Raw genomic sequence first — 16,585 nt, 5'->3', positions numbered from 1 at the left:
TCAAGACAGTATGCGCCTGCCAATGGAAAAAATATGTATCATATTATACAGAAAAATCTGGTTCTGCCTCTGTTTTTGATGTTCTACTTTTTTTCTTACCCTTGCGAAGCAGGGCTCTGTTTTGGTCACTCTTAAGGGGTATCTTTCTGCTCTGTCTGCCTTCTTGCTGCAGCCTGACCAACCCTCTTTAAGTCCCCTATTGTGAATAGATTTCTGAAGGGTCTTGTACATATGTTTTACCCTTCTCCTTTTATTATGCCTCAGTGGGACCTTAATTTAGTCCTCACATTCTTGATGTGTGCTGCTTTTGAGCCTCTTCATAATTGTCCCCTCCGGGTGCTCACGATCAAAACAGCATTTCTCTTGGCAGTGAGTGAGCTGCAGGCTTTATCATCCAAATCTCCATTCTTGTCAATTTTCCAAGTCACTCTGGTGCTTTGCACTAGGGCCTCTTTTCTGCCAAAAGTGGTAACACAATTTCATGTGGACCAATCTGTCAACCTTGCCCACTTTCTACCCTCCTCCACATCCCTCTAAAAAAGGAGCGACTCCACCATCTTGACCCAATAGAGTTGTCATACTACCTTGACCACACACAAAAGTTCCTGGTGTAAGTCGAGCTCTGTGGGGTATGTTGGTGCGTAGAAAGGTCGGGTGCATAAACCGATCATATCTCGATGGGCCGTTCTCTGCATCAAAATCTGTTACGCACTGGCAAGAATGAGCCTCCTGATGGCTTACTGACTCATTCCACCAGAGCTAAAACCGCAACCACTGCATTAGTGTGTGGACATCTGTCAGGCAACAATGTGGGCTTCCCTGCACATGTTTGTCAAACATTTCTGCCTGGACAGTCAGGTCGGCAGGGACAGACATTTCATCTGTTCGGTCCTGCAGATCTTCCAAGTTTAAATTTATCTGCAGTCCCACCACAAGGGACGGTATTCCTTGGGTATCTATTCAAAGCTAAGGAATATGAGGCTAGAAGTCTATCAGATAACCAAATTACTTACCTTCGGGAAGGCCTTATCTGGTAGAGACAATATCAAGCGACAGATTCCTTACTGACCCACCCATTCTACCCACTCTGCAGACAGATTTCTAGGGTTAGTGATGATCCCTTTCAGGGCTGTAATCCGGTGTACTACATGGCTCCATGCTTTTGGAGTGGAAAGTTGTAAAAAGTAACTGATGTCAGCTATATAGGTGACGCAGATGTCACTTCCGGCATGAACGACAACGTGCAGAGCCAATCATCAGCACCTATTGGCGCGGAGAAGTACTGCTCACAGAAAATCTTCTGGATCCAGTCTGATTCCTGGGCAAATTCAAAGGTAAGGAACCTGTGGCTAGATATTGTCTCTACTAGATAAGATGCTACCGAATTTAAGATGTTCATCTCATACAGTGGAGAGGCGTTCAGTCGAGTGACAGAGTGGAATAGCATATAGTGGAGTGTCTACAGTGGCCTGGCATACGAATGTATGTGAAATGTAGCAACAATGTAGATTATGGTGTGCAGAATAACTCAAAACAGTGAAGTGCGCTGCCAGACTTTTCTCCAGATTTTACCAATCAACATAGGGCCACGCAGGTGGCCTTGTGTTCCTTTGTAAGTATTGCATTGCCCATGCTACACCATGAGTGACAAGGGTACCGCAATCCAATAATACAGCAACGCCTTAGTTATATTTTGTGCCATGATATATAATTGGGTAATAGCGGTGTACAGTGTTGGGGACTTAGATATTGGTAAGCAGTGGGTCCCTACCTATTACCACTATATTAAAGTGGTAATAGGTAGGGAAATTCATTTATATTTTATATATTTTTAAATAGGTTTACATCCATGTAGTGAGGTAGTTTCACAACATGTAGTGAAATTCAGTAGTGACCAATGTCCCTAAGTTTCAAAGACTTAACTTGAAAAATACTTACCCTACTTAACTGAGGTACCCAAAACCTTCATCTCTGCACTATAATGTATAACCCTGCCAAATTTAATGTAGATCAACTCGGGCATTTTCGTCCTACGTCAAATACAATAGTCTATGAAAAATGGATTGGAACGTTTTGTGGTTATTCATCAAACGGGTGGAAAGTTCTTAGGGAGGTAATATTGGATTCAATCTTATTTTTGGAAATACTAACTACACAGAGGCAATCAGATTTAATGGGATTTCTTTCCTTTTTAAATATTGTATTTGTTTTCCATAATCATATGACAATAAATATGTCTTTTAGTTGTTCATGTAGTAATTCTGAATCTTTACATAGATGCAGGCTAGCTTATTTTTTTGAGCTTCCTTTCTACTTTTAGTTGGGTTGTGCTACATATGAAGCCCAAAGTGAATTAAAGCCAAACTTTGTTATAAATAGAAGGATTACTATTTTTCTCCTAATGGCCAATGATAATGTCCTCCATATAGTAGTTTTTGTAGCTCACTCCTAGGTCGCATTTCCATTTTGTTGCACAGAAGTGCATAAGGAAGGTTGTTTTTCTTTGGCTGTTGGGCACAGTTGTATTTTGTGAGCCTGAGAGCATGCAAAGAAAATTTACGTAGAATAAGATATATTCTATTTCTTAGGTATTTGTTTATAAGTTTCCATTAACACTAACCATGAATGGGTCTTCAGTTGTTCATGTAGAAAATCCAAAGCTTTACATATGCAATCTACTTTATTTTTTGGGCTTCCCTGCTACTTTTAGTAGGATTGTGCTACATATGCCGGCCAAAGTGAATAAAAGACCATCATTGATTGAAACACAAGCTTTATTCGGTCATAAAAAACCATCAAAGCAAATAACCAAAATGCTCCATATAAATACAAACTTGGATCAAAAAGATAAATAGGAACAATTAAAAAAAATCATACAATATTAAGATTAAAAAATGATTAAATCTCTCAGTCCTTGCCCTATAACATACATAATTGCATATCACTGATGTTGCAAAAGGAGAGTGCGAATATGCCATGCAGCCACAAGGAACTTGCTAACTGCATGTATCAGTACAATAGAAGTGTCGCTCTTTAAAATCCTAAGGGCAATTACATATTGTCTAATGCCCAAATTCTGACAGACCGGGCGGATCCACTTGCATCGTGGAAAAGCATATGCTGTACAAAAGAACAAAAAGTGCTACACCCGATTCTCGGACATTGTTACAGCCTGGACATAGGTTGGGTACTGACAATGCCCTCCAACTACTAGTAAAAGACATTAACGGTAAACACCCATAGCGAAAACAGGCATACAGGCTCTTTCTTAGGGGATCAGAGATAAGATCTAAAAAAGGTTCATACTGGGGGAACCATATAAAGTCGAGGAATTTGTTAGTCAACCGCCCATGCGATGTGCCAAGGATATAGTTATTCCTAACGTGAGACCAGTAGACTATTTTCAATGTTTGTTTCTGGGCCTTCCCTAATTCCTGTGGGTTCTCCCAATAACCCCCAAGACCCAAAGTGCGGAACCAGTTTGACACATGCCTAAGCCATGGGATAGAAACTAAATTAGTTCTTTTTAAAAGGCCAAGAAGTGAATCCATATAAATAGTAAGCCCTGGGGTAGTCAAATCCTTACCCAAATAAGTAGCGGTCTTAATGCTAACGAATCTGAGATACTATTAAAGCCAAGATCCAGAAAGATAGGAATCAAAGGAGTGCTGCCTGGGCATGCAAATAGTGCTCTGGCAAAGCTATTTACACTCACAGACAATTTGAGAGCTTTGCAGATTCCCCACACCTCAGCACCATAGATAGCAGCATTTTGTGCTTTTGCCAAATAGATCTTAATAGCCGGAGAAACAGCTTTCATGGCAGTACTTTTATGTAGACGTAAAATGGCACCTGATCTGTGTTGGAGGAGAGACACACTTTTACTGATCTGATCTTCCCAATTTAAATGATTGGAAATCCTCACGCCTAAGTAGTCTATCAAGCTGACTTTATCCAAAGGAACACAAGCTATGTTAATACTGCATCTCGTGGCTGGTCCTGGGCTAAACACCATTAGTTTGGTTTTGCTGACATTCAGTTCCAACCCATGGTCTGCACAGAATGCTGTAAACTTATTAAACAGAATCTGGAGCTCCATTAGAGCCTTAGAGATGAGGAGGGAGTCATCCGCAAAAAGTAGCATAGGGATTTTTTGAGCATTTAGGGAGGGAGCATTGTTCTGACAGTGAGACACAGCTTGAACCACCTTGTTTATATATAAAGTAAATTATGTTGGTGCCAGGACACAGCCTTGTCGAACCCCCCGCTGGATGGCAATGTGGTCTGTTAATTCCCCCTAATTACCCCATCTCACCTGAGCATATGTACCCTTTTGTAGTCACTGTAAAAGATGTTCCCTGGAGTACCAATTTTGTGTAAAGCACCCCACGGTTGCTCTCTAAGTACCATATCAAAAGCAGACCAAAGGTCCACAAAAACAACGTATACATTTTGTTTAGCAAGGGTTATATATTTCCAATAGAGGAGTGCCAACCTAAAAACTTGATCCACTGTACTAGTTTTGGAGCGGAAACCAGCCTGGAGTGGCGAGATCACTTGATGAGCATCAGCCCAATCCAACAACCTATCCAAAAGTTGTTTTGAAAAGATTTTGTGGAGATTATCTATAAGGCTGATGGGTCTGTAGTTAGCAGGGGAACACACTTCACCCTTCTTATAAATGTGTATTATTTCGGCCCCTTTCCAAGTACTGGACATTGGGCCCCCAGCTGCTATTGCATTTGATATCATATTGATATAACTGGACCAGATTACTGGCTCGGACTTATATAAGTCCCCCTGTATCTTATCTGGAACTGGGGTTTTGGAAGATTTTAGGGAATCGATTGCAGCAATAGTTTTCCCCAAGGTGAAGACAATGTGATCATCGTAGTTACAAACGTCCATTCCTAGGTCGTCTGACAATAAATGAGTTTTAGCCAGCTGCTGGGGGAAGGAATCGTGGGTTGAAGAATTGCACAATGGAGCATAGAGAGTAGTGAAGTGGTCCACCCTGCTCTCTGATTGAATATGCGTACGAATTGTACTCCTACCATCTCTATGTCTATTTGAAAGAAACTTCCAAAAAGTCACATTATCATTGTGTCTAGTTGCATCAAGCAGATTCTTCCAGATTTAATCTTCCCAGATTTTCTTTGCCTGTACTATAGCCCTATTATATACTAGTCTGGCTGTTCCAATCACCCCTTGAGAACGAGACACAATAGCTGACTTTAATGCTAATTCAGCCTTAGAGCAATCCTCATTAAACCACTCCCTTGTTTTATATGTGACAGCAGTTTGCTTGGTGGTAATTTTCTTATAGAAGACATTCTTAATTCATGTACCAGCATCTTGTGGATGCTGAGAATTGGGATATTTCTGACATCATGCTCTTCATAATTAGCCATGGCATCAACAAACAATTTATAGATCTCCTTGATCAAGTATGGATTGGTCATCACTTTTGGCCAGCTAATACTTTTATAATTATTGGCTCTGGGACCACAGTATGGTGAGTGTTAGAGGACGGTTCTGACCATCAGGACCATCAGGACTGCCCTGATTTTTAGATTTTTGACCACCTGGTTTTTGACTGTTTACTGTGAGGAAGCCTCCTATGAGGTGACTCCCGCACAATAAACACATGGTAAAATGGACTACACATGTTTACCGCTGGTGCCGTGCTAAGGAAAGGCTGCTGTGGCGCAGCAAGGCAGGAGGCCCCAGGCAGGTTACATGTGATCATGTGTGCGCATGGAGGTGCACCCATGTGAGGGCTGTGGGAGGAGAATACCTAGTGTGCGCAGCCCTAGAACTGCGCTTAGATAGTCCTGGCGCAGGAGGAACTATGCAGAGTGGGTGGTGACCTGGAGTAGGTCTCATGAGAGGGGTGTATACATGTGAGGGAGAGTCAGTGTGCTTACTGTCTTTTCACTGTAGGGACACCCAGTTCAATGCCAATGTCAGGGTGCTTAAGGTATTTGCATTGGGGGATACTCCATTGAATGTCAATGTGAAAGGAGGGCCTAGGGTGCAACTCCAGTTCTCTGGGGTCCACCGAGACCAGAGTCACACCAAAGTACACTGTAACCTGTAAGAAAAGAATGATGCAGTAGGTTACAGGAGCATAGTTGTACCACTTATGGGTCATCCAGGGATGTCATATTTTTCTGCCTCAGCTGAGGATTAGGGCCAATTACTGCTCTGTCCAGTTGCTGGAGCAGGGCCTAGCATCAATCAGCCAGCTGTCATTCAGTGCCAGGGGCAGGCTGGAGAAGCCCTGCGAGGAATGTCAGGAAGGAGGGGCTGAGACTTTCAGAGCACATGTGGCAACTAACTCCTGGAGGATGCCATCTTGAGCTATCCCAGAAGACTGTGCAAGAAGGAGGGGAATGGGAGCAAGGAAGTGATGTGGCACATCTGGATAGGCCAGAGGTGCAGACCTGCTGGACACTTCCGCCCCCACTTAAAAGGTCCTGCACAGGGGAGAGCTCTCTCTCTTGGCTGTGCTTCACTGCTGGACCCTGGGACTGTAGACGGGCGTCATGGACAACTGGAAGGAAGAACCTCCTGACTGCCCATGGGGCAGGGACTCTGCCCCTGAAGGATCCCAGGCCAGCGAGGCGAATGCCAGGGCCAGGCAAGCTGGCCCCCTTATCCCCCCAGAGGACTAGTTGGGGGAAGGACTGGGCTAGCGCAAGGAGAGCGCGCAGCCCAGAAGGAAAAGAGGAAACCCAGAGGAAAGATTGGCGCAGGAGTCAGTGGAACTGGCTCCCTGAAGATCTGGGACCCTTCCAGGCCAGGAGGCCTAAGGAGAGTACTCCTGGTGGCAAGGGTTTGTCACCAGGAGCGGAACGACGCAAGAATGAAGAAAATCGGCCCTTGGGGGCCCGAGATATCACAGGACAAAGAATGGCGACCTTTGACCTTTGTGAAAGCAGCTACGAAGCGAGTGAAGCTCCGCAGCTGCTTGAGACTGTGCCCCCAGGGTGGGCCAGGGCCTGGGGGCTGCCCAGGAGAAAGAGGAGCAAGGGGGGTGCCGTCGCACTCCCCCTCGCAGAAGAAGAAGGGACCCCGGACCCCATCCCGGGGCCCCGTGAAGCCTGGTCCATGGGAGGTTCAAGAAGGGGGGGCGCCGTCGCGCACCCCCCTGCCGCTGAGGAAAGGGGATCCCGGACCCCATCCCGGGGCCCCCGGCGGCGAACACAAGCCGGGGAGCGCCGTCGCGCTCCCCGTGAAGAAAGGGTGAAATGGGGGGGGGCGCCGTCGCGCACCCCCCAGCAGAAGGGAAGTCGGGGAGCGGCGTCGCGCTCCCCGTGAAAATGGTCCCCTGGGGCCCCGGACCCCATCCCGGGGCCCCGAGAAGAGACGGGAGTGGGGGTGCGCCGTCGCGCACGCCCAGCCGAAGAAAAGCCGGGGAGCGCCGTCGCGCTCCCCGTGATTATGGGCGAGGGGCCCCGGACCCCATCCCGGGGCCCCGCGCAGAAGAGGGCCTGGGGGAGCGCCGTCGCGCTCCCCCCTACGAAAGGAGAGGGGCCCCGGACCCCATCCCGGGGCCCGAGAACAGGAGGACTCCGGGGAGCGCCTTCGCGCTCCCCGTCTGAGGAGGAGGGGCCCCGGACCCCATCCCGGGGCCCCTAAGATGCCGGGAGGAAGGGGGAGTGCCGCTGCACTCCCCCGCGCGGCCCCAGCGGCCGCCGCCAGCATCCCGAGTCTGCCCGCTGGAGCGGGCAGACTCCAAATCAGCTGGCCGGCTCCCGCGGCAGCACCCGGAGGTGCTGGCCGTGCGGGGAGCCGGCGGGGGCGGCCAGGGGTGGGCTCCCTGGGCCGCCCTCCCACGAGGGATCCTTGTTTTTGGCACGGGGTGTCCGGGTGGGACCTGCACCCCCAACATAAAAATCAAAAACAAAAGGGAAAGGAAAAGAAAAGGCATCGCGGCTCTCCCCAGCACAGCGGGAGAGCCGCTCATCATTTATGCAACAGCCCCAGCATGCTTTGCGGGGCAGGGGCTGCTTTTTGAGCCCTCAAAACGCCTGTGGTGGTCCCATTGAGATGGGGGCCACCACCAACGGAGAACTAGGAGGCTGGGGGAGCAGCAGGAGCAGCGCAGCCTCCACCCAACATCTGTTGGTGTCCCCACCCTTTGTGTGGTGGGACACCTGAGAGATAACCCCTCAAGGGTTAGATGGATTCTTGAAGCACAAGCTTCAGTGAACTTTTGTTCCTGTTTGTGCCAGGGTGCCTACCATAGGTGTAGGTTGGTATGGCCCCATGTATTCTACTGTTATTTTATGGTTTAGTAAGAATAATCCAAAAGTAATCAAAAGTAATCTAAAAGTAATCACAATGGTGATAATGCTAGAATTTGGTCTCTTTTGTTCCCTGATTATGCTAATTTGAATAATGATACTGACAGTCACATCTTGGCAGGATGAAAGTATTTATTCACAAATGTAGGTGTCATCATTGCACTGTACTGTTGAATACTGTCAGAATGTTCCAATGTCGCACAGGGGGGCACTGGGATTGTTTTGCCATGCGGGTTGTGTTGTTGGATTATATTCTCCCTTAAGGAGACCTGAACGATTACATACTGTTGGTCCAGAGTGATTTCATCACTTTGTATATATTTGTAGATTGTTGCATAGTATTGAGTAGTGTGTGTGAATAATAAATGTACTTTTGCTTTATCAAAAGAAAAAGCACAGACTGGACATTCATTTATTAAGAGTCATGCTTGCCTGCTTGTGAATGCGGATTACTAGCCCACACCACCTCCCTTGAGTAAGCCTTGGACTGCTCTGCAACGCTACCCTATGAGAGTCAAGCGCTACAATGGGGTGTTTGGTTCCCAGTGGCGGTCGTGTGCGGACTCGTTACTTGTGCAGGCCACACAACTAATGACCCACCTTCCAACAGTGAGTATTCTGAAACCTCCTAAATTGACCACTGCACAAAGTAAGGAGCAAGGGGTTATGATCACTATTGTGGCGAAAATCAACCCTCATATCTTCCAACATCGTCCACATCCTAACATCCACTCGGATATAGTCAATAACACAAGTAGATTGGCCGCGCTTAAAGGTGGGGGCGATGCTTGGATTGGAGCGTGTGCGACCGTTACAAGCCCGAAGCCCACACTTGAAACACAATGATGTCAGCTGGAGGGCGACACGGGAGCGAGTACACACTCGTTCGCTCGTCAGTTGTGGAATGCTCCAATGTTCATCCTCTTCAGCTGTTAGATCGCTGTTTATAAGAGAGGGTTTAAATGTACAGTTCCTATCCCCTGCAACCACAAGCTTGGTGGAGTAATGTAAGGTATCCGTGAATTCGATTAGTTGAGCCAAGGTCTGAGACTCTCTCCTCAGTGACACTGACCTAGCATAAACATTGATTACTATTACCTTAAGATCTCAATTGAATTCAAGCTGGATACCTAGTATATCAGGGGAATCTAATTTTAGTGCTGAATGATCGCACTGCAATTTCTTGTTTAATAATATCAATAGACCCCCCTTGGCCCGACCAGTGCCCCTTTCTGCACCTTGAGCTGCCACACAATAGGATGAAAAACCATCCAGGAAGACTGGGCCCTCGGCCCAAGTCTCCTGGAATATGCATACATCCTGCTTACTAATGTAGTTGGCCCACTCTGGGTCCAGCAATTTACTACCCAGCCCGGCCAGGTTCCAGGACATGATAGATAGTTCAGAATTATTTTCCAAAGCTCTAAACCCAGGTTACTGAACTTCCCTGCAATCTACAAACTCATCTATCACCCTGCGCCTACCCACAGAGACCAAAACCGGAGTTGATAGATAGGAATCAGTGGATATTCAGTCAACATCTGGTAGTGTGGGGATTATTTGCTGCTAAAGCCGGGGCATGATTTTGGCTATGATCACACTTCCCATCTACTTGACCCCTACATATTGTGGTGGACTAATGGCGGGCGGAGAAAGTTTGAGTCTAATACCAACCCCACTGGGATTCCTAAAATGACAAGTACACATTTCAAAGTCAATGAGATTATCCACTAGCAGCTTGTCCACAAGACAGATAGAAATAAAATCGGAATTTGAGCCTGGCTGGCTGTGTATTCCCACCTCTAACATATCTGCTCGAATAACAGAAAGTCAGTTACGCTAAGCTCTCAGCCAATAGGTGGCCTTGTTTATCAGTAAATCCTGTGTTTCCAAGGACCCTGGTGTCAACTTTGGTACCTCTGTCGTGTATATGGTGCCTCCAATTCTCCCTATACCTTGGGCCTGTTTCTTAGGTGTTGGCCATCTCGCTTCAGCCCGTTGTAAGACATGGTCCAGTGGCCTAGTTTCATGTGTTGTAGAAATGACTTCTCCAACTAGCACTGAGGTACCAACCGCCCCCCGGGGGCCCCTTGAAAGGTCAGCAGTTTGAGCTTCATTGAGGCTGACATACCCGGTATGATTCCTGCCCTTGACATCAAGACTCCACTTGCACCTATTGGCCTCAAGAGGGGCCTGTGTTCTTTCAGTATGAGGGACAAAAATATTTGTAAAAGGGGGAATAATGACAGACTCTGAATGAAGATTGCCTGTTTGTGACCTAGGTTTGGGCACAACAGTGTCAATGGGCGTTCCCCCTGAAACAGGCAAGATCCCACCCGTACTTGGCCTAGGGCACCTAGACCCACATATCTGACCAGATTCCCTTGTTAATTTGTTCAACAACATCAGCACCAAGCTCTTAACTTCATCCAGTTTCTGGCGAACAGACGCCAAATCAAAATTGCTACACGGTGGAAGCAGCCTTCCCATGCCCACAGATATGTTAGCCATGGCATTGTCATCAGCACATATTCCAGTGCATGCATAAATAGCAGCGTCACAGGGTCCCTCATTTTCCGCCAGAGGCCCGTACCGATTGGAGCACAAAATATTTGGGATCACCGGGGCCTCAGGGCTTAAGGGAAGGCGATGGGCCTCTTCTCCTGCAGAAGGGCCACCTGAGGCACACAGCAATGCGTCCAAACCACTGCACTGGGTACTAGTCGGCACAGGGGATGAATCAGATCTTAAAACTTGAGATGCTACCTTTTGCTCAAGCTCCCTTGAAGGTTTGGGCACCTGCGACATTTTTTTATACATATCGGGATTTTTTTTTATGGCGGGGTTGTCATATGTTGTAGCTGATAAGTGTGAATTACTTCTCAAAATGGCCTCCACTTCTTCGATTAAAATGTCAATCTCTTCTAAGGTGTTGTTTTTATTGTTACCCAAAGATTTAGTTTTGTTATTAGGCTGTTCTTTAGATTTTTTTGAGCCACTCATGTGTGCAAGGGCATCCACTGCTTTACGTTTCCCCGTTTCTTAATTAGCGTTGGGGAAAAAATGGAAGTAAGATGAATCAAATTCTAAAAACCAATACCTGGAGCGGTGGCGCTTATCATAGTTATTGTTATGAAAATTGAGATCGTTTTTTCCTAGCAGCCTACTATCATGTCTTCCAAATAGTAGTTTGGGTCGCTCTACTGCTACGTCAATTTTTCTTTTTGTTTCATAGGCGTGAATAAGAAAGATGTTTTTTGTTTGAGTTGTTGGGCCAGTTTTATTTTGCAAAGAACACTTATTTGGATGAAGATGTATTCTATTCATTATGTATTTATAGGTTTCCAGTAGCATGTGACCATAAGTGGATCTTTCAGTTAATTCTGTAATAAATCTGAAACTTTACATATGCAGTCCAATTTATTTTTTGGGCTACCTTACTACTGATAGTAGTATTATGCGTTGAGATATCACTAAGTTGAGAAAACTTTTAACTTAAGAAACACTTACTCTACTTACCTGCATTACCCAAAAAGAACCAACTGCGCACCGTTATATCTAATGCTGCTAAATTTCAAACTGACTGGTCATTTTCACACTATGCAAAATAGCGAAGGCTGTGTAAAATACATTGGATTTCAAGCCTGTTTTTGGACCCCTTTTCTTCCTTGCACTGCCTTGACCAAACCCCGCAAAATGTTCAGTACTCTGACAGTTAAACAGAAGAGCAGCAAGTCTGCAAAGCATAGTTGGCATTCGACAAACGGGCAAACGGGTGCAAAGTTATTAAGAGACAAAAATAAAACAAAATCCATATCTCTGGTCACCTAAACTATAGCTACAGAGCGGCTACCGCCACTCTAATATATATATATACATATATAAAAATTGTGCTAGATAAGCAGACATTTGAGGTGAGCAAATCTAGAGTGTCGTTGGTGTTGCAGAGTGCTCCTTACTAGAGCAACTCTCCACCTAAATTGGGAACTTCCCAGAGTTCTCCTTTGTTTTTTCTTAATTTATGCATCACTCTAACCCTGAAAGGGCCTTGGTTTGATATATATATATATATATCAATCACCACTGAATCCAGCTGCACCATAGCTCACAACCTCACCATTGCGAGGCACAAAGACGGGACACAGGTCTCCACAGAGGAGCAGTGGCAGTCTGAGTCAATAAAGGCATCCTATTCATATGTTTTGTTTATATTTTCTTTAATTTTACCTTTAATAGAGGTTTCTGAAATAGTTTTTCTAGCTACTTTACATAGTTTGCATTTTCTCCCCTAAAGGATTAACCAATAATAAATTAACTTTGGCCAATATATCCTGTGGACATTCTGCCCGATTGTTTCAAGTTGGCTTTTCTAAATAAAGCTTTTACATGTTTATATGTATATATTAAAAAGGCTGCTGAAATTCTGCATGTGAAAGGGATTACTGGGTGCTTATGACCTTAATGAACATTCTCTTGGAGGGGAGCTACTAGTGAGTAACTGCTCATTTGATTGATTTGTTGTTTTTTCATCATCCTGAAAAAAACTCAAGCAATTTACCCCATCTCTTCTTTTCACAGGTGTTTGTAAACAATCAAATAATGGGGTACTTCGATTACAAGAATAAGGAGGTTTTTATTCCAGAAGTTCCAGTAAGTGATCTTATATCTGTGAAACAGGCCAGGGGGCATTGATTCTGAACCTTGGAGTTTATGTATAAAGTATATATTATGTGATCATATGTTCATACTTCGTAGAGTTTGCACTAATTGAGTTCATGTGTATGTTGGATGCCAAATACTGTGGTCCTCCTCCAGAATCAGGTAATGCATCTATCCACTTAGATTTTTGACCCCATAGATTCCCTACATCAATTGCACTGTTACATCAGTCTTTTACTGGGGCACCAGACTGAATGTACAAATATTTTGCAACAGCCATTAAACATTCACAATCAAAGATGACATGAATATGAGGCAACAACTATTTCATTTGTGCCTTTCTAGACATGGTATTTTGAGTCAATGATCACATTTCTGCTTGTATTTTTGGTCTCTTTGTCATAATTCAACCTTTATTTCTGACATCTCAAGGTGTCGATTTTTAAGTCTCCTGGGTTCAAATCCACTTGATCTTTTCAGAAACAGATGTCCCTAACTGACTGCATGTGATTCCTGAATAAGAAATGACACCTCATCATGTGATGTGTTTGCTTTCATGCATCTGAAAGAGGTGTGAGACTTTGCTCCATACAGCTTAGGGCTTCTTCAGGGGAGACTGCTGAATTTCAGAAGGCTATGTTGGCTATATTTTCCTCTTTCTCCTTTCTCTAACACACCATTGATCGCCACCAAGGATTAGACAGTCCAATCATTGATAGCTGTCCTGATGTCACTATCTTCCACTCCTCTGGCAAAACCCACTCCGAACACATCTACTAAATCAACGTTCTTACTGGTAAACATGATACCCAACATTTTCTGACATTTCTGTGCCATTTAGAACGTTGGCATGTACAATATAACTTAAGATCTGACTTCTGGGAAAGCTAAGGTTATTTTGAAATTTACCTGACAAAACAAAGAGGAACATCTGTGTGAAAGAGTATGTCCTCAAATTAAACCTACCAAACAGAAGATTTTCCAAAGGTTCCACTGCTTGTTGGGAATCAATTCCCTAAACGTCCATGTTGGAATTTGATGAGCGGACAGTGAGGCACACATTTTTCTGCTGAAAGGTTACACAGAAATTGTTTGTTAACTTTCAAAATGTAAGCGGATTCAATACCCTACCCAAGGTGGATGTCCTTGGCCAAAGGAGGCATAGAGAGGGTGCCTGCATCAGAAGTAGGTTGTGGTTGTTATTCCTGCTACTTTCTGGTGCTGAAGAAGGACGGAGGACTACATCCTATCCTGGATCTTCACCTTCCCAACCACTTCCTGAAGGAGAAATTCAAAATACTCACTCTCGCCCAAGTTTGGTCTGCCCTAGATCTGGGAGACTGGATGGTAGCGTTGAACTTGCAGGACACATTTCTACATCCCCGTCCAGCCGGTGCATGGATACTATCTGCGGTTCACCGTGGGCCACAAGCACTTTCAGTTTGCTGTGCTACCTTTCAGCCTTGCCAGCACCCCATGGGTGTTCACCAGGGTGATGGGTTGCGGATTTTAGTCTTCACCTACTTCGATGACTGGTTGCTGAAGGCGGGCTCACCCCAGCAGTTGTCACCCGCCTTCAGACTACAGCAAACCTCCTACGCTCGCTGGGGTTCACTTTTAACATGTCAAAGTCACACCTTACTCCTGTTCAGACTTCCTTTAATCTGAGCTGTTCAGAGCTGTTCTGGACACTGCAGTTTTGGATCTATCATCCCAGGCAGCGATTCTGGGATATTCAGGTTATGATACCGGTGATTCAACTACCATCCTGTATTTCAGTGAAACTGGCTAAGGCTGTTGTGCCTCATTGCCTCCTGCTGGTGACATGCTCACTGTCATATGTAAGCGCTGCAGTGGGACCCCCGATGGCTTAGTGGGAAATGCAAAAGACCTGCATTGATTGCTAACGAACTGTGATTGGGTCAGTGACAGACCTCTCCCTTCCCCAATACGATCTAACAGTGGTGGCAGATGCATCTCTTGGGCTGAGATGGCCATATTGGAGAGGTGAAGATCTAAAGACTCTGGTCTCCGGTGAAATCCAAGCTTCACTTAAACCTTGTGGAGCTTCAGGAGATTCGCTTGGTGTTAAACATCTTTCTTCCTTCAATCAAGTGAAAGCTGGTACAGGTGTTCACGGACAACCCCACCACCATGAGGTTCTGCAACAACCAGGGCCAGGTGGGTCCTGGACCCTGTCTCAAGAGGCTCTGCGCCTCTGGACATGGCTGGAACGTCAGGACATTTTCCTGTGGTGCAGCATCTGGCAGGATCTTTGAACGCCAGAGCAGATTAACTCTGCTGAAGATGTCTAGTAGATCATGAACGGTGTTTACCCAGAGGTGGTGCAAGGTCTGTTTCAGCAGTGGGGAGAGCCTTAGTTAGAGATCTATGCCACTGCAAGCAATGTCAGCAGTTTTGCATGCTGGAGTTTCCAAGGCGACTGTTGCTCAGAAACACTTTGTCTCAAGTGGAGTACCAGGTTCCTGTATGCTTTTCCACCGCTATCACCCCTGCCCAGAGTTCTCCAGAACTCTGTCAGCCAAGCGTCTTTCAACCTAGTTGGTATATGCCTGCTGTTGGGAGAAATTATTATCAGGGTGTGCCTCCCACAATATTGACCATTCCACCCCACACACACTCCCATCCGCACCTCTTGCGCAGCAACGCTCTGCTTCTGGCACCCGTCTGCCATCGCAGCATTCTTGCATTTGCCAGACAACCCATATTTCTTTAAGTCACCTGTTGGGGCTAGGTACGTTAAAGGCCTGAAACATATGTTCCCATCTACGTCCTTCATCATGCATCAGTAGGACCTCAACCTGGTCCTCACCTTTCTCATTTGTGCACCATTTGAGCATTTGCAAAATTGCCCTCTTAGGCTATTAACCATCAAAACTGCCTTTTTAGTGGTCATAACATCGGGCAGGAGTGTCAGCGAAATACAAGCGCGCTCAACACACTCCTTATAAAACCTTTTAACCAGACAATCTGGTTCTTCTGACATGTGTCTCCTTTCTTCCAAAGGTTGTAACTCCATTTCATGTAGGCCAGAACATCGCCTTGCCTACTTTCTTTGCTCCATCTCATCCTTCCAAAGAAGGTGAGACTCAACTGCCTGGACCAAAAAAAAAAGTGGTTGTTCTACCTTTACCACCCTAGAGAATTCTGGGTGGACGATCAACTCTTTGTGGACTATGTGGGAGCAAAAAAGAAAAAAAGAAAAGGAAAGCTGTACAGAAGAGAGCCATCTCACAGTGGATTGTCCTGTGCATTATTATTCTCTATGCATGGGCCAAGAAATAGCTCCATCAAGGCTTTTGGGCTCACTCTTAAGAGCCAAAGCTGAGGCCACAGCATTAGCATACAACGTTCCACTCGCGGACATCTGTCAGGCAGCGACGTGGGCATCAGTGGACATGTTAAAAAAACCTTACTGCCTGGACAGTCAGGTCTATCGGGATGGGCATTTTGCCCATGCAGTCCTGCAGGACGTTCTGGTTTAAATCATGTTCACAGACCCACCTCTTGAGAGGTATTGCTTGGTTACCGATTAAGGGTAGGAATCAGCGGCTGGAAGTCTCTACCAGATGAAAGTTACTTCATTTTGGTAA

General features: G+C 45.6%; 1 protein-coding gene across 2 annotated transcripts in view; it reads left to right on the top strand.

The window, feature by feature from the left end:
- GLB1L2 (galactosidase beta 1 like 2) overlaps positions 1 to 16,585 on the top strand; it is a 746,782-nt gene that overhangs the window by 533,764 nt on the left and 196,433 nt on the right. For both annotated transcript variants that reach the window (XM_069224446.1, XM_069224447.1), the window contains exon 14: positions 12,891 to 12,962. In XM_069224446.1, coding sequence (XP_069080547.1) covers positions 12,891 to 12,962 — 72 coding nt within the window. The remainder of the gene's footprint in view (positions 1 to 12,890; positions 12,963 to 16,585) is intronic.

The sequence above is a fragment of the Pleurodeles waltl genome, chromosome 3_1, assembly GCF_031143425.1.
Source record: "Pleurodeles waltl isolate 20211129_DDA chromosome 3_1, aPleWal1.hap1.20221129, whole genome shotgun sequence".
NCBI classification, from domain to species: Eukaryota; Metazoa; Chordata; class Amphibia; order Caudata; family Salamandridae; genus Pleurodeles; species Pleurodeles waltl.
Note: the sequence above shows the minus strand (reverse complement) of the source record. Positions and strands in the feature narration are given on the sequence as shown.